The 23994-nt window shown below is 49.0% G+C and overlaps 6 protein-coding genes across 6 annotated transcripts; 3 read left to right on the forward strand and 3 right to left on the reverse strand.

Moving 5' to 3' along the window:
* Positions 1-7575: 7575 nt before the first annotated feature.
* On the forward strand, positions 7576-8647 carry FPRO_03255 (uncharacterized protein; the record flags this gene model as incomplete). Its single annotated transcript, XM_031226553.1, has 8 exons — positions 7576-7599; positions 7733-7796; positions 7825-7940; positions 7991-8136; positions 8158-8239; positions 8276-8455; positions 8501-8598; positions 8629-8647. 8 exons carry the CDS (start codon positions 7576-7578, stop codon positions 8645-8647), a joined length of 729 nt encoding a protein of 242 aa, XP_031077078.1.
* Positions 8648-9382: 735 nt separating this feature from the next.
* On the reverse strand, positions 9383-9598 carry FPRO_03254 (uncharacterized protein; the record flags this gene model as incomplete). Its single annotated transcript, XM_031226554.1, has 2 exons — positions 9383-9416; positions 9441-9598. 2 exons carry the CDS (start codon positions 9596-9598, stop codon positions 9383-9385), a joined length of 192 nt encoding a protein of 63 aa, XP_031077079.1.
* Positions 9599-10685: 1087 nt separating this feature from the next.
* On the forward strand, positions 10686-11225 carry FPRO_03253 (uncharacterized protein; the record flags this gene model as incomplete). Its single annotated transcript, XM_031226555.1, has 1 exon — positions 10686-11225. One exon carries the CDS (start codon positions 10686-10688, stop codon positions 11223-11225), a length of 540 nt encoding a protein of 179 aa, XP_031077080.1.
* A 1810-nt stretch (positions 11226-13035) lies between these two features.
* FPRO_03252 (putative NIMA-like protein kinase) lies at positions 13036-15337 on the reverse strand (the record flags this gene model as incomplete). Its single annotated transcript, XM_031226556.1, has 3 exons — positions 13036-14687; positions 14746-15213; positions 15298-15337. 3 exons carry the CDS (start codon positions 15335-15337, stop codon positions 13036-13038), a joined length of 2160 nt encoding a protein of 719 aa, XP_031077081.1.
* Positions 15338-16302: 965 nt separating this feature from the next.
* On the forward strand, positions 16303-18593 carry FPRO_03251 (uncharacterized protein; the record flags this gene model as incomplete). The annotated part of the gene is made up of 3 exons (XM_031226557.1): positions 16303-16425; positions 16477-16797; positions 16845-18593. 3 exons carry the CDS (start codon positions 16303-16305, stop codon positions 18591-18593), a joined length of 2193 nt encoding a protein of 730 aa, XP_031077082.1.
* Positions 18594-19337: 744 nt separating this feature from the next.
* On the reverse strand, positions 19338-23889 carry FPRO_03250 (uncharacterized protein; the record flags this gene model as incomplete). Its single annotated transcript, XM_031226558.1, has 2 exons — positions 19338-20201; positions 20254-23889. 2 exons carry the CDS (start codon positions 23887-23889, stop codon positions 19338-19340), a joined length of 4500 nt encoding a protein of 1499 aa, XP_031077083.1.
* Between the last annotated feature and the right edge of the window lie 105 nt (positions 23890-23994).

Raw genomic sequence — 23994 nt, forward strand, 5'->3', positions numbered from 1 at the left:
GAGGACCATAGCAATGGGATGGATGAGATCTATTGTTTGGAGATGGGCTCAGAATTAATCGAGGACATATACCAGGGAGGTACGGAATATACGTGGGACGACACAGTAGTATAAGATGTATCGCATGGGTATTTCCAGATATCAGCTAGGCATCCATATAAAATTCCCTGGATCGCCACAGCCTGCCTACTAACCTTACCTACAGCCCAGTACCACCTCATCGATGAATGGTTCATTGTTCAGAGTTCCCGAGGGTGAGGATTCCGTGACGCCCAGACGTTTGATGATAGCCGCACACCTCCGATTCGCTGCTATGTATGTATGTGCGTCTACCCCCGGCTCCGAAAGCGCTTCCAGGGTGTCTGGCTGTCTGCATCTTCATCTTAGCGCCCTCGCGCTAAACCCAGGGGGGACAGCAGCAACCAAACGCCCGTCACAGGGGGGTGTGTGGCCCGGCGGCGCGGGGCGGGGATCTTCCAGCAGGGGTTCTACCCTGGAATCACACAGACACTGAGAGGGCACGCTACGAGCATGCGCACCCCTCCCTCTTCCTTCACTGCCGTACCTTAGCCTGGTTCCAAAAACGGGCAAAGGAGCCAGGGCATGGATGACATCCATTGTAATAGCACGAGGTTTTATCAGGATCAAGCCTGTTGAAACTCCCCAAGATTCCAGACTCGTGATGCTGTCCGTGTTTGTTTATGGTCTTTGCTTTGATTATTATTACTGATGGGTTCTGATATCGCAATTTAATTCTTCAGTAGCCTCTTTGCAAACCATGACCTGACGCTTCTACGCTTCTACAGTCTATAGTCCGGACGACATATGGACGGGCTATCCCTACCTTGTCATCTATCGTATTGCATCGTATCGCATCACATCACATCGAATTGATCCATTTTCAATCTCTTCGGCTAACTCGTGTCTTAAACTTTGTTGCTAAAAGCAGGAGGTGAAAAAAAGGACATATCATTACCGTCCATACCTAGACGGAGTCAGTCAGGTTTGCCGATGTTAGTCCGTCCTGTGTAATCTATCATTCTCCATCTCCAACCTCACACGATCCCACTCACATCGAGAACTATCCAATGCAAACCATGCCAGATGTATCGTCGTCATCACAACGCTCTCGCTTGCTTACGCAGGGGCCAACTCTGCTCAACTGCCGGGCTGTTCCCAAACTTGATTGATACTCCGTTCTGAGTCTTGCCTCTCCTGTCTCTGGGTCTGTGTCTTTTCGTTTTTCGCCCCCCTGAGATCTTCCACTGATAATGTGATTTCACTTGTTGCGTCTCATCTTGCGGCCCCTTGGCGGCAAAAAGAGACAGAGATAGTACGGAGTGCTGCAGGAAGACAATCGCTCCATTGCCCACCCGCGATGGCACTGCAACGGCGGGTACCAACCAGGGAGTTCCTGGGTTTCGCCTCGAGTCAGGAAACCGTTACATCTGCTCTTCACCGTCTTTGCATGACATAATGGCATCGTCTTGAGAGACCAACGGCGCATGCATTGCATGTCCAGCAAGTCCGCTTCGCCTTTTGTAACTGTCATATCACCTTGGAGTGGTTGCAGTGGTTGCAGTGAGACCGCCACTGATGGCCTCATCACAATAACGGTGCACATAAGAATCCAACTTGTATCTACATGCTATAGTATCTCAACATCAATAACTGAGTTTGGTGAACAACAACTCTCTCATGCTTGGATCGTCTGCAAGGCTGTGGGCACCTCATGAAGATGCGACACAAGGTCATGTTCCCTGTTACGCATGGGAGATCTACCCATCCATGATCCATCCTCTTGGAAACGATATGGCATGTCGGGCCGTGAAAGCATAGGGGTCACCGAATCACACTCGTCACCGCAGGGCCAAGTCACTCCCTCCTCTGCGTTCTTGACCCAAATCCTCGATCCATCCCGCACCTCAAACACTCCGAGATCACAGCTGAGGCATCGAGGGTGGCATGTCAACGCAGTGAGTGCAACGGGGTATCAATATTGACCATGGTCATGGCATGGAGTATGGAGTAGTCTGCGGAGTTTGCCAGTCCTTTCCTCTCATGGCTGTGCCGTCGGCCATATCAACATCCACTGTGTCCACTCGGGAGGAGGATTGAGAATTCATCCCTTCTGTCAATCAAGGATATTGATCGACAGAGACCCTGTTCCACGAGGGTTCCTATCCTGCCATGCTGCACTTACATGTATGTACACACGCAGTCTGACTGATGTTAACGCTGCTGCTAATACTGCAGTGCCCTATCATGCAAAAGGTTAAGTTCCGCTAGAACCCGCGGCGCCCGGTGCCTGTCAACTTAGAGCCAGGCTTTACTGGAAGCAACTGCTTTTCCGTGATCCCTATTTGCTTTTGCCGCCTAGCCGAGTATCATCTAACGTCTTGCCAGATTCAACCTGACCAGGCAGCTTGCCAACTTTCTGCGGCAGACTGACTCGGGAGAGAGAGGCACAGAAACTTACTTTCACGATGTTATCCCACTTGTAAGACGTCCTCATCAAACAGAACAGGGTCATCGCCAAGCTCCTGAGCAGTCGTTCGTCATTTCTCGTCTCAGACCATGTCACCTCGTCGTAAAAGTCAACTGAGCCAAGCTTAGTATAGCCAGCCACTGCGTCGCAAGCCATCTAAACGAGAGTCTGATATCACACTCCTTACTGGGTTGAGGGAGAACCGAGAAACATCTCACAAATCACTCAACTATACATCGGACACATTGCCAACTTGGGCCTTGGTGAAAACGGGATCGACTTCGGGAATCGAGGGAGGTCAGGCCAGGTCAGCTGAAAGGCTACGGAATCTGAACTTGCCTGAGCCTGATCCTGAGCCTGAGGCCGAACATCGTCAGCTTCGGTTCCCTGTTGTCGGTGTTTGAATCAGGACTAAACAACAAGGTTTCCAAGGGCTCACAAATAAACTGCGAGTCCCCAGCACTTAATTTAGCATGCTGCGACCCTATTGATGGATCTTCATTTCTGTCAATCATAGTTCATCATACTATACCCCAAGCGAAGAGCCAAAAGATCATGTCATGGTACTAAAAGCCAACAGCGGCACACCGAGTCTATACGTGGACAGTACAACTAGACAAGCTTTATCATCTTCACATAAGCAGATCCCACGCACAGCCCGTGACCCAAAAAAGCAAATACAGAACCGTACCGGCCGGTAGAAACACTAAGCCCTGGCTCAAAGGGGGCCCACGCCGGAGCGTCTCAGGTCTCGGGAGCAGGGGCCAGGTTGTGGCCAAGCGCACTTCGCTTCAAAAGCAAGAAAGCCCGAAGGGGAAGAGACCACGCGATGTCACTCTGTCCTAGACATGACAGATCCATCCTTTGCCTTACACTGACACTGGCGACTGACTCTCTACAAACTCTATGTGCTTGCAGTGATCGTCGCCTAGACCGAACCCTTACACTGATGCTTGCACTCGGATGCGCAGAATCTGTACGCGGAACAAGCCTCAACTCAAAGCACGGACTGGGATTGAGTAAAATGTCTTATTGTTCGGCGAATATTTTGCTTTTTGGTGAGGTTGCTGAAGGGAATGTTTTGTTTCATTTTGCGGGAGACACAGACAGTTGTGGAGAATCCTTACCTTACCACACTGTCTCCCTGTTTTTTGTTTTGTTTTTTTACAACACGGAGACATTCAATATTGGGAAAACTACCGATTTCACTGTCTCTGTTGCATTCTTCCTTTTGAGTTCTAACGAAACTGATTCTCCATGGTTTCGGGTTGAAACCTGTTTCACCGTCTTCGTCTTCACTCCAAATGTTTAGACGACAGTCGGACAGAGGCTCTATACGGAATTACCAGCCTTCGTCATGGACTCAAGTTACTATTATCGATAGTTCCCCGTCCCTGAATGAGTGGATTGACATTGTGAGGCTGCTATTGGATATCATTATCGATACATGCCGGGGTACTGTCTTGACTCTTCGAGCTGACGGCCGCTCCTAGCTGGTATGCGGCCTGCAGATTGTCTGTGATAGAGCATTTTAGCTGCAGCAAGGCCAGTGGCAGATGCAAGGAGTTTTCTATAGTGTATCAGAGACAGTCAGCGATGTATGATGGTTACACAACGTTGTCGAGGTGATTCTTGACATGTCCTTCACCTGAACGCTACTGATTCAGTGTCAGCTTGTCAGAGTCGCAGTGTGGATAAGCTGTCAATTCTTAATTATTACCGGAGACTCCGACCCCGCTGCAGGGTCTTCAGCTAGAGCGCTATGCTTTCTCCTTGCATCTCGGAATGACAGCTTCAAGTCATGAGTTGAGGCTATCGCGGTGGGTTAGTTCACCCGGCGGCATGTCACTCGCATACCAGCTACCGGCAATTGCCGTGACACAGACAAGATCAATTCTACTGCAAATGGAAAGGGCTGTGCTTTATCATGACGTTAGGAGAAGCTCTTCCTACCGGGACAATTGATAATATGGCCTTGGAAGTTGTCGCCCCAATGGTTCGAGCTACCCTAAACGATGACGTCGAAAGGGGCGAACAATAGGATTGACTTCCTTGGCGACGAATTTTTGGATAGCGACAGTCGACTTTGTTCTAGATTTTTCTGGCCTGACGGTCTCGATTTCTTATTGCGGATGAGAATATTGAGTAAGAAAATTATCGAACAAGAACACATTCTATACTGACACCAGGGTAAGAAGTGCTCGGAGATGCTCCAAGCATACAGAGAACAGCGACTCATGTGTCCAGACCCTTTCAAATGAGTATTAACCAGATATGACTGTGAGATGACAAACGTAGCGGAAATGTAGACTGATTTTGGCCATAGACAGGAGTAAAACGGCCAGTCCTGAATTGACGCAAGCTAGTTCATGTACGTCTCAAGTCATCGCAAAAGTTGAGCTCTTTTGTGATAGAAAACCAAATAAATGTGTAAACAGACACAATAATATTGAAAACTAATATGATCTGGGAGGAGAGCTGCTGATACACACGACTCGTGGTAACATATAAACTATTCAATGCTCATGAGGAATGGTGCTTCAACTGTCAAGACACTGCAAAGAACAGAACGCTTGTACCATATGAATCTCAATATAGAAAGACCAAAAAAGCACAACATAGCTATTGCATGATATCTAGGCTACCTACATAGTTGGATTCAATGGCTTTGGTCTTCCTGGCAGCTCGCTCATCGTCTCTATACTATCCCCTTGAGTTCTGTTGAGCCTGCAACAGGCTGCACCTTCGTCAAAACAACATAAGACTCAAGAAATATAGGACATCATGGAATGATCGCATATAGCCGTACAATGTTCGTCTCGGAGGAACCATTGCCTAGTGAAGAGTCAAGGCAGTCTACGATGCCGGCCCAAAATCTCCAGCAGGCCAGAACTCTTTAGCTATCAAACATGTCTCATGACGATAAACTTGCCGTAGTTTTATCCAATTCTCCAAGCATAGAACTCGATGTATCACATGGTACATCGTGAATCTTGTTATCTCACCTGAAGAGTTGGCCATATGAGGACGACAGCAAACAATGGTGAGTTGCGAAGGTGAAGACTTTGAGGCCTTATGCAGAAGCATCGTATTGAACTAGAATTTCAATCTTCAAGAGTTGATTGACATTTGTAAGATGGAATTGTAGTCAAACACGTTCGTCTTCTTCTGTAAAACTTCAATACGAAAGCCTTTTCCCCTATCCAAGAGCTTAAAGGTTGGGTAATACTCTAGCGTTCTGCAATAGTTTCGATATGAATGAGCTCTGAAACAATAAATGAAGCTTTAAAATATCGCCGCACAAGGAAAGCTTTTCCTGACTCGTCAGTGTCAGGGGTGGAATAATCTTGGCTTCAGCAATATCACCAAATGCTACCTGATCCGACATGACTTGAGTTCAGATTTGAGAAGTGCGGAATTATGCCTGTCAATCAACCTCAGATATCGAAGAGAGTTGATGCAATCAGACATAGTAAGGAATACATAGGGTTAAATCCACTAAGATCATTGTCAAGCATTCATGGGCACCTATCGCTGAAACTCAACAGATGACGGTAGACTTCGTTAAGGATAAACACCAGTTGCATCACGATCTACTGACCATAAAGGTAGCAAGTGCTGAAGGAACTAGCTATAGTATCTTGAAAATAATGGGCATCACATCTCCTGTAATTGCTTGAGTCTTTTGTAGAGCTCCGCCATCACCGAACGCACGGATTAAGGGGTTTATGCTGTCCCAGTGAAACAGAATTTCAACAGAAGACGAGTCGCCATTATCGAATGAAATAGTACTGGAAAGACTTGGGATATATGCAATAGATCCTATGCAGTGCCGTTTTACCTGGTATGTGAGGCGAGTATTGATGGTCGGGGTTCTGTGATACTGATGCGTCACTCGTCACCGGTTCGATGTGAGCTCTATACGCCGAGATACATAAAGTTTGCTTAATGATGTTTCCACTCTAGTAAAGAGACTTAAGTAGAACAAACAAGCATTGCAACAGTGGTCAGGTCAAGGCATGATAGCAACATGGGCATCACTGAAGATGAGATTGGACTAGTACATTACGATTGATAGGATATGTTAGCAGTGTATTACGGGTATAGACCTAGTGAATGTAAGAGAAGCGCTTTGAACAAAAGGATATCGCCTCCTACAATCCCGATAAGCCGGTGTTCGAATATCGCATCCTTGAGTGCAAGAGGTAACCTCAAACTTTCACTGGTAGGTATACCTAGGTAGTGAGAAATAGACCTAGGATGCGAATAAAATTATCCAAGAAAAATCAATAAGAACAAGTACATAGGTAACACCATCGTTCATGGCACTGAAGGTCCAAATCTGAGCTTCCTATGGCAGGTACTGGGGTTTATATTGACGGATGCAGGCTCTGTGGTTCAAAGATCACGTACGGACAACTAATCCAGCGATTTCTAGGATAAAAGAATCAGTCCTACCCTGCCGCATCGATCAGACGACATATTATGTGACGATAGAAACGTTGTCGTAAATGTAGGGGAAAGACTTCGTACAGGGGAAAGACTTCAGCCAGATCTGAGTGACTGCGCCTGTGGAACAGCACATACAACTTTTACAAGCATTTTCTGATGAGCTCGGTCAAATTGGAGGCGACATTAGTCAGAAGAGACTACAGTTTTTGCCGGCGCTCCAATTGTATGTATGAGCATGGAGCAAACTTGTACGACTCTAACATCAAACGAATTTGATGGAAGAAGTTTGTTACACAGCATGGCGCCCTAGAGGATCTCCGGATGATTGCCCAGTACGAAGGAAAAAGTCTACAAAGGGAGCACAGCATGGCTTGCTCATGGCTGGATCGACCGAGGACCAGTCTTTAAAGTCGGCGCACAACATATGATAGCACGAGCAAGGGTGGTATTACTTGCAGCGGCAAGCTGCATTTGACACGATCCTTTGGCCATCCTCGTGCCACTCGATGCAACGCAAAAAGAGAACAGGCAAATTGGACCGGGAAGAAAAAAAGGGTATCATCTGAGGACAAGATGCGGCAGTTCAGGTTGTTGCGAGGGCGGGGGAGCAACGGCAATGTTCCGAGGTTGATGAAATGGATAAGCCTGTGGGTGAGCGAGTGAGTGCGTGAGTGAGTGAGAGATGCTGCTGATACCTGTAGACGTCATGTTGAGGCTCAATAGTGCTGCAGGTCAGCAGTAGTTGCATGATGCAGACACGCATCTGCAGAAAATATGCATTCGGACCTGCAGTGTAAAGAGCGAGACGAACTCGACAAGCAAACGAACCCTATGATTATCGTAGTTTATCCTTTTGGTGTGTAGTGCTGTGCTGTGATGTGTAGTGCTGAGTCAGGGATGTGTTTCGTCTGGCGCGCGCCACAAGTCATCACCCATTGATATTGGGGGTTTGTGTTTCGGGGAGATGGCTGCCGATTTCCGGATCGACAGAACAGAGTTAGTGAGTTGACTGACTGACTGACTGCGGTTCTTTACTTACTTAGGTATAAGACATGGGCAATAATCAACTTATTGTGTGATGAGGGAGGGTTTCAGGCTGAGTCAGTAGGCGCTGGGCTCGTGCGTCGGCTTATATCGCGATTGATACGCTTCTTGGTTTGGTGTTGTAGAAGGAATCCGCGAGCTGCATTGGAGGTGTAAGTATAACTGACGAACAGGGAGTGCATTGATCGGACGGGAGATACACGTGCGCATGACATTAACACCTACCAATTTGGGCAGTACCTGGGGATATCTAGTGTATGTGTGTGTGTGTGTGTGTGTGTGTGCTGATAGTCGGCGGAGGATCGTCACGATAATTCATGTATGCACTTTATCTCTGACCTGCCATCGCAGCAAGTGTCTTGTGCATGTTACAGACAGTGGAATACAATGGAGTACATGTCGTGCTCGGGGCTCCTCAGCTTTGATCCCCGCGGTGGCTGCCTCCGCCAAATGTGGCTCGTGGTGGTGATGGTGAGCATGGGTTAGAGACTGGGATAGACCCTACTTTGTATGTAGGTCATGGTCAGTAGAGGCACGGAAAAGAAAAAGCCAATATGGGAATCATTAATATTTGTTGTGTCTGGGTCTAGTATCGACATGGAAGCCGAACCGAGGTGAGTTAACTTACCTACCTACCTAGGTAGCATAGAGAGTCTCGAGTGAGAAATATACGGCCCATGATCCGAGTTCCCGGGCGTGGTCATTCATCTCCGTCTCATGGAATAGGCAATTAGAATCAGGGTGTCGTATGTTTGCTCTTGCCCGTGGACCTGTATTGTATCATGATCTGTCTCCTGATCTGGGTGAAGTTGTTGTCTTCCATGTTTATAGTCGCCCTCGATAAAAGAAGCCACACTTTTCTTTTTGTCTTTGTCTCTTGTTTTCTCCTTTCCTCTCTTTCTTTTCTTTTTTCCTTTTTCTCCCCCTTGGATTCATATTCTCCTCGTCTATTACGACGCCATCAATAACCATCGAGATCCCTCTCACCGTGGGTTCTTGGTTTCTTTCTCACCGACCTTTATGCCCCCCTCCCCCCCAGCATCATGGCCGCCGAGTTGGCCCTGGTTCACGCCTAAATGATACCCTGTCAAGCCTGAATACGGCAAACAGCAGTGGCCCTACAGTTCACTTCACTGTTGGTACTAGAAATTACTTTGCTGGTTTGCCTTGCATCTTTCTCATCTGTCGTTCCCCGGTTGACTAGAAGAGACAAGGCAGAAGAAGCAAAAAAAGCCGACTCTTGGACCTCTTGAGATCGTCGTTTATTGACAGGGAGCTCCAATTAGCGCGCGCTATCTCTGGCTGGCTGTAAGAGCTCCCAGCTCCATCAGTGACCGCTCTGTCGGTACCTGCCTTGCCTTGCCATACCTTACCTCACTTGTTTATCAGCGCAATCAATTAATCAATCAATCGGGCATCAACTTTAATATTACTATAAAAAGTGATAGAGTATTACCTGTCTGCCCTTGCCTTGACCGCGGCTGGATTAATTGATTGATTGCAATTGCACGTGCAATTGTAACCAAATTGTGCAACCGCAGCTGCAACCGCAACCGCAACCGCAAACCACAACCACCTCTCAATTATCCTCCTTCCCCATTCCCCTCCACCCATCTTATCTCATCCATCCATATCACGCTACAACTTTGGTAGTGGAAGTTAGTTCTTCTTTTATTCAACACCATCACCTAATTAATTAATTCGTTTCTTTACATACAGCCGAGGATAGAGGCTAATGATCATCCTTGGTTCAGTCTGACTATTGTACTTTCAACGATATCAAACTTTGTCACCATACGCTCTACAGCAGTACCAGACCGCGCACCACACTGCATCCTCACACCAAAGAAAATATCATTCTTTTGGGTCGCAATCATCAAGCAAACCCCCTCGTCAAATCATCCCTGCCTCTTTCACCGAAACGGGCCTTCCATCCTCCATACCTTACTCGACCGACCGACCTTACTTACGAAACGATACGTACTGGTACTTTGTTGCTTCGAGTCCATCTCCCCCACCCTCCACCTCAAGCCCAATTCCGTCTTCTTGGGTTCCTCCCCCGATTCTCCAATCACACCTCTTCCGTCTATTCCCCAAAAGAGACCCAACTCCCTCGATCGCTCTCTCTTACTTCTTCTCGTTTTTCTCGGGGCGCTCTGAGGTCTGGGAGCCTCCAGACGAACTACCTGACATCCCGAAACCACTGAAAACCGACTCAACACCACCGATGATGCTCATGATCGTATTGGCCGCGATATCATGATGCTCTGCGCAGCAAACCCCACGCCCATTCTAGCATCGTCGCATCCGCTATCATCCTCACCCTTGCCGTCGCTGCGATCCTCCTCGCATATCTCTCTATCATTGTCGATTCTGTGCGCCGTGGTATCTTGTCCATTGGTGCCATTACCAAAGCTGTATTCTTCACTCAGTCGTGTCAACAGGCCATCGGCCCGTCAGTCTCTTCCCATCCAACATAGCCCATGTCACGAGTTGCCGCAGCGGTCTTATACACAAACCGAATCTCTCCTCGCCCACCTGCTCGGCTCATACCGCATCCTCAACCCATTCGCTTTTCTGCGACGATCCCAAAAACCGAAACCTTTACTTGACCCCCCAAATCTCAACCGCAGCCGCCTACTTTGCGACTCACCTGGTCTCCCCACGCCATAGCTAGCAGCCCCTCCAGCTGCTGCCCGTCATGTCCTCACAGGCTGTTCCGGACACCCAGCTAGGGCTCACCAACGAGGAGATCCAGCTGCTTCGCCAAGGGCAGGCGGCACTGGGAGGGGGGTCCAGCAGCTCGCGCGCCGCTAGTCGCGCCAGTAGCCAAGGCCTTCTACTACTCGACAGCTCCTCACTTTCTGCTTTAGGCCGTTACTTTGATCATCTTATGGCTAGTATCGAACAACGGATTAATTACCTGAGCCATGAAGCGCAGCGATTCACCCAACTGCAATATGACGAAGCTGATGGAATCATCGGCGGCGCCGACGCAGAAATTGCTCGGTATACCGAGATTCTCCAGCAGCTGGATGAGCTCGAGGTAGATTTCGACCGTATCGCCCACATCAAGGAGATTGTCAAGGGCTATCGGTCAAGAGTTGAAACTCTGGAGCGGGATCTTGAGAGTAGTGGTAGCTCGAGCCGACACCGACACTCTTCATCGCACCATTCTTCCTCTCATCGCAGCCATGGTCACTCTCATCGTCACAGCAGTTCTCATCGTTCACGGCACTAAACAGACCGCCTACCAGATGGCGGGAAGGTGTGGCCGGGGATTACTCACTTACAAAACATTGTTACAGTAAAACAAAAGTCTAAAAAAGAAGAAAAGATTCGAAAAAGAAAATAGGGGAGAGTTCGAAAAAGAGACAAAGTCCTGCGCGGGTTACACAGGACCGCCGTGCTCCTTGCATCGCGAAATGCATTTTGCTCTCAGGCTCGGTCTATAGCCATGACGAATCAAAGGTCAGGAAGGGAACCTGGGACGTGGGAATTTTGGAAGATTGATGGGCCTCACGGCTACAACACGCTGCGCTACGTCTACGCAAGATGGAATTGGCCTCACGGCCTGGCCTATTTTTTTAATGTTTTTGTTGCTATTATTGTCTATCTGCTTTTTCTTGGGCTCAGTTTGGCGCTATTTTGGCATCGAATAGCGCCTATTGTTGGATATATGTTTGTGTCGGGCATTTGTGTCAGATGCTTGGACTCCTTACTTTACTCAGACAAATTTGGTGTTGAAGTGTGTGCTTGGAGAAAAATACCCCTTGTTGATTGTTGTATTGTCATAACAAACGTTTACTACGACATGTACCTTTGTTTCTTGGAATCTTTGGAAGATTGTTTTCTCATGAGGTGATGCTAATGTCAAAAGGCATGGATGTCCCTGCCAATGGCTATACTCATCACGAGAGCTCTCACCACATCGTGCTTTTTAATGGACCACTTCGAGTCGTGCTTTCACATTGTCGAACGCCTCACCTGCACGACTGGCTCTGGGGTGCAGCTCTGGGGATGCATATGCAAGGCGGGTGGAAGCATCGTTTATGGGGAAGACGCAGTGATGCCCAACACTAAAGGGTTGTAGCATAGTTGCTGACGTGTGTGTGAAGATTAAGGCTGGACTCGACAGGTGGATTAAAAAATGATTTATGACCTGGATTGAAAGCATATACCAACTGTCTGGTTCTTTCATTGGCGCTGGAAAATGAGGCGAGAAGGGGAGACGGCGTTGTAAGTTGGGTTCACGATGGAGTAAAGTTGGTGTAAGTTGGGTACACATCCATTCTCATGATAACATGGATTGCCCAATGACGTTGTATGTCTTGAATAGACAAGGGTTATCTGCAAAATACTGCACTCCAAAGGCTCTTCATTTCATTGGATGCTCACCGAGTTCTAAAGTGCGGATGCGTTCCTATGAGAAGGCCTTCGAGATTTTGGGGCCAGACAATGCTATTCACCAGATCGAGGAGGCTTGAGAGGCCGAGTAAGTGTGTAGAAGAGTGTGTAGAAGAGTGTGTCATTATCTTTTTTACAACGTCTAATAATAAACATACGCAAGAACAGCCCAATCCAACTCAACCGAATTCGATCCAATCCCACCATTCTTCGCAAGTAGTTTAGACGTTCAACTCATAACAACAATGAATGCTAAAATCCTTGTCCATTAAAAGTAACAAGCACACCAACAGAGCATTTAAAATGTAACAGCCCATTCCATTCCATGCATGCCATGATCCTTGTGCTCGCGCCAAAAACGCCCATAAGTGTTTCCATGTATCATTTCCAAACCCTCACGTGTGAGGGGGATATCCATCGGGAATGTCTCTCGTTTCCCTCTCAGCTTGCGGTAAGACAAATGAAAGGGGGAATCAAAACGAGAGACAAAGAGGTATGTTAGGGTAGCGTAGACCCTCCAAAGCAATATCATGATGCTCGCCTCTAATGCATAAAAATAAAATAAAAACCACAGCCACAACCCACACCCACACGCCGGCTTTCTTCATCATTACTTCTTTTCATGCGACTAGCACGGAGGCGGCCTACACCCGGGCGATCCGTCGCTGTCGGACCAGGAAAGGACTGGGCATCTCGTCTCGTTCCGGATCCCAGACAGCGACGGGCTCGTCACCACTTGACTTGCGCTCAATTCCGATGCGGTCCCGGAATGCCCTCTTGGGACTGACGTTCTCCCCTGTGCTGGGCATCACGATGGCGCTCATGGGACGACCGCCTGCGCGAGCCTGCTGAAGCTCGACGAGGGTTCGGCCTCGAATGTTATTCTTAGCAGCAACCTTGCCCAGAACATCATCGGTGCTGCTGCTGTTCTTCTTGTTGTTGAGTGACGAGGCGCGCGTCAAGCCCTGGCTGTTGGCCTCGGACTGGAGGTTTGCCGCCGAGGGAATCTTGCTCAGACGGCGAGTAGGCGACCTCGGAGCCTCAGGTGGAGGCATCTGCTTAGACACGAAGCCCGATGTTGATGGTTGGGTCTTGAGGCGGTTCATAGGGCAGGACTTCTGAGAAGTGAGGACAGGTCGTGTCTTGGAGGTGAAGGGATTCTTCGAAGATTTAATGTTCCGTGTTGGCGATGGGACGACGTCTTCATCTTCAGAATCAGACAGGGTATCACGAGGGTGATCCCATCGAGAATCGGCGGAATTTCGATTGGCGTTGGCGGTAAAGATGTTTGCATTGGCAGTGGTAGGAGCCTTGGTGTTGCCATTGCGACGAGGAGAAAGAGATAGCGACGCAATAGCGATAGGGCTTGGTGAGTTCATCTCGATATCCATTGGTGTACCAGCGGGATTACCGACGAACATGGTCTGCGCACGGCTGAAAGGCGTGCGAGCTGTCTTCTTAGTCTCTCGAGGCGCCTCGGGGCTATCGATGGAGTACTCAGTGAGATCTGTTGTGGAGGGGAACTCGACCTCGCTGCCACCAATGGAAGAGTGAGGATAGTCGGACTTATAATCTGACTTGCCCATTGATGAGGCATACTCACCCTCTCGACTCTCAGGTCTTGAACCGGAAAATGTTACTGTTTTCTTTTGCAGCTCAGCTTCGACGCGTGCCTGAACCTCGGCTTCGAAGCGACTTTGGAGCTGCTCGATCTCCGCGTTTGCAAGACGGTCAATCTCGAGACGTGCCTTAACCTCCCACTCTCTCCGTAGCGATGAGTCCAGCTCCTCTCGGATAACGTCCTTCTCTCTCTCCATATTGGCAAGTCTCTCATTGAGGTCCCTTTCCTTCTTACGCAAAGCATCCTCTCTGAGCCGGAGAGATTTGTTGAGGTCGACAACCTCCTTCTCCTTCCTCATAAGCTTGACCACTGGCAGGTTAAGGAGCTCAGAAGTATCAGGTCTGCGATCAGGGTTCACACGGAGGCAGTCCTTGATAACCTGATAAAGCTCGGGAGAGTAAACATCTGGCAAGGCAGGGAACTTGCCCTCTTTAATCTTCTGTACAAGCTGGAAATGCGTCTTTGCGTTGAAGGGTGGCTCGCGTGCGCAGAGCTCATAGATGATGCAACCCAACGACCAGATATCGGACTTTAATGTGTACTTCTCCGCGGCACAGATCTCGGGAGACATGTAGAAGGGGGTACCGACATAGGTAGAAGCGAAGTCGTGGGACTTGATCATCTTGGATAGACCAAAGTCTCCAAGCTTGACAGAGTTGTCCTCGCCAAGGAAGACTAAAACACAGTTAGTTTCGAATATCGTAAACAAAGGGATCCACTATCGAGGTCTCACCATTCTCAGGTTTCAAATCTCGGTGTAGAATAGTCATTGTTCCAGCGGGAACCTTGGGTCCGCCAGCAGCGTTTCCCTGTGTCAACCCAAGCACGTTGGCGCCAACTTCTGGAGGGTCAACACCGTAGTGACATCGGTAAAGTGCCATGACAAGCTGACTGAAAATACTCCAGACGAAGCTTTCCTGAGCTCGCTGGCCCTTTAGTGCGAGGTCCTTGATAACGCGGCCGAGATCGCCATTACCGCAGTACTCCATGTAAAGATGCAAGTCCTGGCTAACTTTGAGGTGTTCGCGGTGGTAATAGGCGACAATGTTTGGGTGGCGCAGATGCGATAGAATCTGGAACTCGGCGTGAAGTTGTTCGCGCTCCTTCTGGGACATGCGTAGATATGAGATTTCTTTACGGCACATGATGAAGCCGTCTGTCCTGCGACGGACCTTGCGGATAATGCCAAAGGAGCCATGGCCTAGAAGAAGACGGTGAGTTAGAGTTGCCGCTCAATTGATAGCACGGCGCATCGAGACGAGTGCTGTTAACTCGATAGACTCACCAATCTTCTCCAGCGTTTCGTACTTGTCCTCGGAAGACATGATGAAGTTATTCACGGTGGACAAGCAAACTCAACCCATGCAAACAAGTAAATTCTCGCTAGGCCGTGAAAGTGTGAATGCAGATCAGATGCGATGCGATGCGATGAAGGACGCAGAAACAAGAACGAACAAACGCAACCTGCTTTAGTTAGTAGTAGTAAGCTTGAAGTTTAAGAGATGGATGAGAGGAGAGAGAGGAAGAGGAGGAAAAAGGAAGAAAGCAAGGTCCAGCTTGAAGTAGCTAAGTGAATGGATCTATTTTGCGTTGTTCGTGCAACTTGTAGCTTAGACCCAAATAATCCCGGCCACTCGTCCCACGGCCTCGGTTCTGATTGGAAGTAAACACTCCATCGTTGCTACCATGGCAACCAAGGTCAAAGCTACCGATAACCGGGGATAGCCCGGGAAGCTCTTATCGATAAGAGGTGACGTCGTTCTCTTTCTGGTCTAGCCATGGAGTAGAACGATACTAGAGAGAGGTCTGTCGAACAAAACAGGCAAGAATAGATCAGGTCAATTGATTAATTAACCATATGCAAGATAAAGTGATCACAATGCGGAATGTAACTGCTATTCGACTTGTAGCAACTCTATATAGTTTAATAGCAAATCTACCCATATTGCAGTGGCTTCAATTTTATGCAGTTAGGCAAACCTTAAACGTGGTTAATTGAATACTGCCACTGGCACGTGAGCGCGCGTTGCCTTTCAGCGCGTGGCTTTCATCAGGGCGACTTGCATCCAAAGAACATCAAGACCGCGGGCGGTAACCAAAATTTGGCCGAATTGAGGGCGCGTCTCATCATACGATGAATTAATCAAATTTTCAAATGGTTTAAGCTGGTTCACGCTGCCAAAATTGACATCTGCAGAGTCGTTGGCGCACCTCTAGCCCAGCCTCTGATGCGATCTACAGTGACCAGCCCTTATCCCTTTCATAGCCCAGAGAAAGCCTGCTCATCACAATGCCACCGGCAATCACATACGATGGAGTCGAAAGTGCGGAGGGCGGCACCATCTTCAAAGATCTCAAGTTTTGGCTGTCACATCGAGTACCGAGCAGAAAACATTGGACAGAGCTTATCACGGTAAGTTGAAGTTGTAAACTCATTCACGCGCTGTCGCTGATTTTAAGATAGCAAAATGGCGGCAAGGTCGTGCTGCTTGAAAAACATGCTGATATGCTTATTGCGGACCATCTCATAAAAAGAGATGCCCCCCCTGGATCCTATTCATGGAAGTTTATTAAGGACTCTGTGGAAAACGGGTATATCCAGATAAAGGACAAATACCTGATAGGACGCCATCCAGACGAGCCAAGACCGGTGGGCAGCAATCAAACCAAAAAGTCAACACGGACACCGTTTACTGCGGAGGATGACGCGAAACTTACTAGGTGGGCACTAAGCCATCCAACGCAGCACAAAGGAAACCAGATATGGTACGAGTATGAAAAGATTGTAAGTTTTCGCGAATCAGGCCATGAAAATTAAGCTCACATGCGTAGAATCCTCGACACACGGCACAATCTTGGCGTGACCGCTGGCTCAAAAAGCTGCAGTTCTTGGATAGGAAAGCGTTAGAGACCATGGCAGCCTCTGCGCCTGCAGAAGCCGGCCCCGTTGCGAGCATCCCAGAAAAGACTGCGGAGGGCCGCAATACAATTGCCAAAGTTCCGCAGAAGGCTGCTCTTCAAAGGGCCCCTGAGCAACGCGTGAACAATCGGGTAGATGCCGGCCCCGTTGGCAGACCACCACAACCTCAACCTACGAGAGCGCCATCGCAAGGCCCGAGAGAAGCTAACAAATCTCGGAAATCAATAGAAGACCGTCAAGAAGAAGAACAAGAAGAAGAAGAAGCTCTCGCTCTTCTGAGGTACAACTGGTATCAAGATCTTGATGAGTATATCAAAGTCACCGAGAGAGACATTAAGAGCAGCCTCAACATCAATGGAAAGAAGATCGAGTTGTTTGATCTTATGATAGCTACCCGAGATGCGCCAGTATCACAGGACAGCCAATTAACCGACTGGCACAGAGTCGCGGAAAACCTTGGTTTCGTTGAACCAGATCAGCATACCGTCAACGAGTTACATCTCTGCTATGAAGAGAACCTCGTGGACTTCCTCGATACAATGGAGAGTTTCGAAGTCAACAGCGAGGAACAGAACCCCGAGTCACAGGATCAAGCTCCTGACATAGACCCCGGTCAGGACATCGACTTCGAAGACGGTCAAGAGCGCGGTTTACTGCAAAGTCAGGTACCATCCTCACCCCCAGTCGCCGCGTCAAGTTTGAAACGAACTGCTGGTGAGCCTCCCTTCGCCTCATCAGGGCGCTTTAAGAAAAGACGCTACAGTAAGGACATAGAGATACCATCTACACCGGACGCCGAAGAAGCTCCCAAGCTACAGCATGCCCAAGAAACATCTCCTGGTGCACTAAGAACCTCTCAGTGGCTAGGTTATGTTGGTGAAAGCGAAGCTTCGCAGCATCTTCCACCCCTTCCCCCGATGCAAGAAGAGTCACAAGACCTCGGGACGCGACCAGCATTCAGGCAGGATACTCGACACCAATCTGTGGATGTTTCGCTGCCAAATGATACGGCTTTGGATACTACACCAATACCATTGCGTCTGAATAAACATCGCCAGCAGAAATCTTCTCGTGAGAGCCGGCGAGAATCACATGCCCAGCCCATGAGACGGCGTCATGACAGTAGCTTTACAGAACAAATCGCTCCCAGACGAGCTGTTTCCTCTGCGAAACCGAACCCACAACCAAACAGCCGAACAGCTCGACGGTCTCTTCCGGCCTCCTTCAACTCTTCCCAAGCTATTCCCAAGACAAACCAGCCTGAGAGCTCAGAGAAGTCTAATTCTCAAGAAATTCAGAAATGGATTACTCGCTATGAATCAATGGGCTACCCCCGCCAATTTGTCGTGGAAGCCCTCAAACGCACCACCCTTACACCTGGAAAATCGGCCCTTCTAGTCATGAAGCATCTTAGCGAAGGACGCGAGGTGCCTTCTCACCATGAGGGTATCTGGACAGACCGTGACGATGCGGACTTGGACTTTGCTTCGAGCGTAGACTTTCACCGTTCTCCAGCTGACGATAGCGAAGAACTTCAACAGGAGCGCGCTCAGAGAGCTCACAACCGGCTTGTTAATAAACACGGCTTTCAGAGGTTTAACTTGAGGAAGGCTTTTCTCGAGGCCCAAGCAAAAGAAGGTGGCAGCCAGCTTGAAGGATAGAATATCTTCCAGTGGTTTGACGCCCTTGATACGGATAAATAAGTCGAGAGTCGGGCAGGCGTTTACTCATAGGGGGAGGGGCGCGGCGTACCTCTTGGTTAAGACGAAAAGGACATACTGCATTACTTAATACCCAATTTGAATCTGAAACCAAGATGGCACCCTCAAGTTCTATTCACCAATACCTTAGGTGATATTCGACATGCATGAAGTGAACATAACCTCACGGGGATGACTAGTGTTGACTGGATATCTTGATGAATTGTCCCCAAAACTGCCTATATACTCATTACGTCTCATTGCATACCTCTCACTCATCAGAGCTTTCGCATTTTATGTTGCGCTCCCAACGCCAAAAAATGCAGTTTTTTAGTGACCTCTGCCACTAAATGCGTGAAACACCACAAACCAGCTTCCGTAAAATCCTGTGACTTCTCGTTCGAACGTAATGATAAAACTTCTTTGTTCGTTCCCCGCGTGTCGCATTTTGCGTTCAATCCACATCACATTCTTATGCTCCTATTTACATTGACGTTGTTTAATGGTTTCTCGTCACTAGCCACACTTACTTGCCAGGTCCGCAGAGGGACGAGCAAGAGGCCAGAAGGGTAGCAAGTTTACTGACAGCATATTATTTGCCAGTAGGCAGGCTGCAAACCGCTCTATGGCTGAGCCGAACCTGTTGCAATCGGCGGGCTGCTTTAGCATAGGCCAGCGAGACGATGCCCCCTTTGGCTTCGGCTTTTAGGGGGCTGGTGGTTGTTGTGGCTTTCGAATAAGCTTGATCTTGGGCCGCTGAGTAGGCGCTGCTGCAGGAGGGGGTGTGCTCGTGGCGGGACTCGCAGACTTGGGCTTCGGTGTAGAGTTCGAATGAGTATTTAGCGAGGCCTTCCTCTCTGGCACAGGATGCGGCGATGATGCCGGGCCTCCAGGCAAAGGCCTTCGCGCCACATCTCCAGGAAGAGGCTTTCTGGCGGGCTTGGCTGTGATGGAATCTGATCTTGAGTTCAGAGGAGGGGCAGGGCCATCTCTTGGCGCCCCTGAGGGGAGAGATACCCGGCCATTCCCATTTGGCTTCTTTTCTTTTCTCAGTAAAGGAGCGAGGCGGTTTGGAGCAACCCTCAAGGTGATGATCTTGCTCTTCTTCTTCTTGAGGATACCCGAATCGAATGGCTTATCGACCTTTGGGCGTTTGGGTGCCGGAGTATGCTGTTCATCCTTCTCAGGTCGAGGCCGCTTGCTACTAGAAGCAGATGAGGGTTCAGGGGGCCAGGATGGTTTGGATCCTGATGAAGACGTAGCACTTGCTTGTCGAGACAGACCTGGTGATGCAACAATGGTGTCTCTTTCTTGCTTTGGTAGAGTGGGCTTCGGGCTTTGAACAACGGGAGAGGCACTGGTGCAGGGCCGTTGAGGCGGAGGGACACTTGGGCGTTGGGCAGAGGCCGTCTTGTGGGTGTTGATCTTGATAGAAGATGTTTTCTGCAGAGGTGCAGGCCGCTTCTGCTCGACGATAGGGGCAGGCGGAGCGGGAGGTGGAGGCGGTGGTGCTTGTACGATTGGCTCCCGGGGTGTCGTCCTGTAATGAGCTTTGAATTTCATGATCAACTGTCCAAGTTAGCACCGGCAAAGACTTGCTTGTAAACAACGTGGCACTTACGCGATTAGAGAGCTGTTGCACAGGCCTCTCGACCTTCCAAGCCTTTGGTAAGGGGAGCGTAATGACCCAGTCGCCCGCCTCCTCAAACATCATCGCCGCCAAATCTAGCATGCTCTCCATCTCACCACGACCGAGACTCGGATGGTCCAGCGCCTTACGCATCGCAATGCTATAGTGTCGTTCGTCGCCTCCGTAGGTTTCATCCATCTCTCTTCGTAAAGCCTTGAGTGCTGCATCCAGGTTCTCTTTTCTGGCAAACATTTCTTTTCTAGCCTCAATCTCCTGGGCACTATCTTGCACAAGCAGAAGGTCTCCTTCATCTTCCGGTCGAGGGTCGTTCTTAACAACCTTAGTATGTTCTCCGAAAGCGATGGCAGCGAGCCCAGAGGCAGCCGCTTCGATGAGTTTGTTCCGCACATATGGTGACCGGTCGGTGATGAGCGAGTATGTTAAGAATGAGAACACTGTCGGATCCAGCATAGCCCCCAGGTCAATCAGAGCCTCAAAGGCCTTGATCCGAATCAGATCTCTCGTTCCGTCCAACAGATACTGCCCGAAATCAATGTACCTCTTCGGGATTACTTCCGCCTTCATCAATCGTTGTTTGGCACTAAGACCAGCTATAGTCCAAACGTTCTGGTACGAATGGGTCCATTCATCTCGCCGTAAAACTCTCTCGATTTGCTCTATGGCCCGTTCGAGGAACTGCTTCTCATCCTCATTAGGGATTTTGTTCTGCATCGCAAACCAATCATCTTGCTTGGAAGGGATGAGGGACGTAGCAAGAGCCTCCACAAGAGTTGCGATGTAGAAGTGGTCAGAATAAGGGTTGTCCTCATTGTTATTGAAGAGAAGTTGGTCCAGAATAAACTGGCGAGCTTCAAGAGGACATTTGTAAGTGTGAGCATCTCTCACTTGAGCGATAGCTTTGATAATAGCGCACTGAACGTTGTATTGCTTCTTGTCGGAAAAGTCATTCGGCTTTGGTTGGTTCGTACCTTTGTGGCAGAACATTTCGCTGAAAGCCTTCATTAGTTGTCGAAGGCCAAGCATTGATAGATCCTTAATGTTGGCCTGACGTGGCAGAGCTTCAGCAGCCATAGTTCGGATACCATGAAAGTAACGGCGGTCCACAAGCGTTCTGGTAAGAAACCCTGACGCGATGGGGTGCAAAGGGCCATGAGTCAGGTAAAGCATAGCATCCTGCTGAGCAACGACATCTCTATCTTGCTGCAATTGTGACACGTACATGTACGGCTCAAGAGTCCGCTTCATATCGCAAGACCACTCGAAGTCGGCATCTACACGTATCCATTCGTAGGACTCCTGGTCCATCTTTCGTTCAGTTTCGGGATCCCAATCAATCAACTCCCACTGTGCCTGCTCGTCTGGCGTCTGCAGAACGTCGCCTAAGCAGTAGAGGAGCGCATCATCCATGTTTTCCGCATCCATACTGGCACCAACGTTTTGCTTTTCCTTCATGCGACGCGTGCGCTTGAGCCGCTTATACTTGGTATTGTATGGAATCTCGAATTTGGTAGACCTTGTGGCATCTTCGCGGATTTCTAGAATATGCTCGTAAGGCGTTCCATCCGCTTCATGGATTCGTACCGTCATCGGTCCTGTAAACAGAGGCTGTACTTCGCCTGGCTTAACACCAGAGCGGCGCTCCTTGACAACGCGTAGGAAATCATTCTTGTCTAGTGGTGGCTTCTTGGCTGTCTGGAATTGGATCTGGTTTAGCGTGAGCTCAACACAGAGCCTCTTCTTGTTGAATTTCGCCTTGACATCAAATCGCGGGCATCCTGAACCGTAGACCCACTGGCTCCAGAAGCTCTCAAGCCGATACTTTGCCCCCTTCTCACAAGTTGTTCGGAATTTCTCTGTTTCAAGGATAGTAGCCCTGTCAGAAGATTCAATCTGAACCTTGGTTAACAGTTTAGAGAGAATGCGTGTCAATCCGTGTCCTCCTGAAGCCTTAATGAGTCGCTTGTCCAGGATGAAGAAAACCACAGGAGCTTTCAGAGTCATAAAGTCCATCTCGAACTCCCCCAAATGCAGATAAGGGCCGAGATCGTAAAGAGAAGGCCGTTCGACGTCCATCTGAACAAGCTTGTCGGACAGTGTCTTCATCCGAAATCTGTACTCGTTGTTTCCGCAAATTTTCTTCATAAAGAGATCTGTCATAAAATGTGCAATGCCAACTATAAGCCATAGGTCATTTCTTGTGTTCGGTATCATGTTGATCCCAATCCACTGGTACGCCAATGTTTGAACCATCTTTCTTGTGACATCGATCTCGGTATCGATAATGTCATCTGGGAAAAGTAACCGATTGCTGACGAAAGCCATGGAATAGAGAGCCACAGTGTCCTGAATCATATCATCGAGGAAGCAGAGTTTGAAATTGCCGAACGGATATCGAGCAAACGTGAATGTAAAGAAATCAGCTGCCATAGTGATGGCTGCTGCTGTATTCCTTACCCAGTCGGCACGGTGTGGTAAGCAGTATGCGTGAACCTTGAGCGCATTCATACCCAGTTTGACCTCGTCTTCTTCTGTTCTAAACTCAGATGAAAGATCGATATGCTCAAATGGGCCCACTGCAAAACCAAGCTTCTGTACAGACACCTTCTTTTCAGGTTCGAAGGTCATTATCTTTTTGTGGTCATCGTCGGGATCTACGGTCTCTTCCATAAGGAAACCGGAGCAGACAACCGACATCTCGCGGAGTTTGTCTTCCTCGGCAAGGCTATGGATTCGCTCCTGGCCATCAATCTGCATCTTGTCGGGGTTACTACCATTCTGTTGTGTAGCGAGCGCTTGTTGCAAAGCATCACCCAAGGTACGGGGGTACTTGATTGATATCCTCCAGTCGCAACGTGATCCGTGGTCATCAATGCAAGGGAAAATGCACGAAGCAGTCCCAGGGTGTATCGAGCTTCGTGTGTACATGTGTGTAAACCGGTTGTCCAGGGGATCGACGCCGACGAACTGTATCCCATCTCGGGGGTTCGCATGGGTAAATGGTATGGTGATTCTGTACTGCTTGTTGGGTCGCTCGTTCGCATCAAGACCTATCATAGACTTCCTGATGATGAGCCTCGGGCGATCCGGCTCGGCCTTACCTCGCAGGTTCACCTTCAACGATCGATAGACCGGTGTGCACCCCTCGAACTCTCTATTCTCGGCGGGGACATCGTTCTTGCGGCTGCAGAATATCGACTGTGCACGCTTGCGGCGAATATCGTGGTGATCGGCTCTCAAACTCCAACTCTTTGGGTGAGTGAGCTTGGCATATGGATCATTGTAGGTTGCTGTTGTTCTCCGCCTATGACTCTCGACGAGATCACCGTTTGATTCCTTAACATCAGCGATGAAAATGTTCTCGGTATCGATTTTGCAATCTGCAGCGTCCAACACTATGTCCTCAATCTTATCGTTGAACACGACAAGAAAGATGTCGGTCATTCCATCAATGCGCTTATCGCGAAAGTTGACCTCGAGATTGACTTCTTGCTTGATGATGAAGAACTCGAGCACTGATCCGTCTTCTGTAGAGGCCGCTTCGTCGTCTATGTCGAGTAGAGAGTGATTCACTGGCGCAGCCTCCTGCGGCATGGCGAGTGTAGTCATGTTGACTGGTGGTAGGCAGGATAAAGAAAACGAAGGCCTAAGGGCCCCTGCGAGCTGGTGTTCACAGACTCAGCATCGATGGCCGTCACAGCCTGATGCGCAGCG

Source organism: Fusarium proliferatum (assembly GCF_900067095.1).
Source record: "Fusarium proliferatum ET1 genome assembly, contig: FPRO_scaffold002, whole genome shotgun sequence".
Lineage (NCBI taxonomy): Eukaryota > Fungi > Ascomycota > Sordariomycetes > Hypocreales > Nectriaceae > Fusarium > Fusarium proliferatum.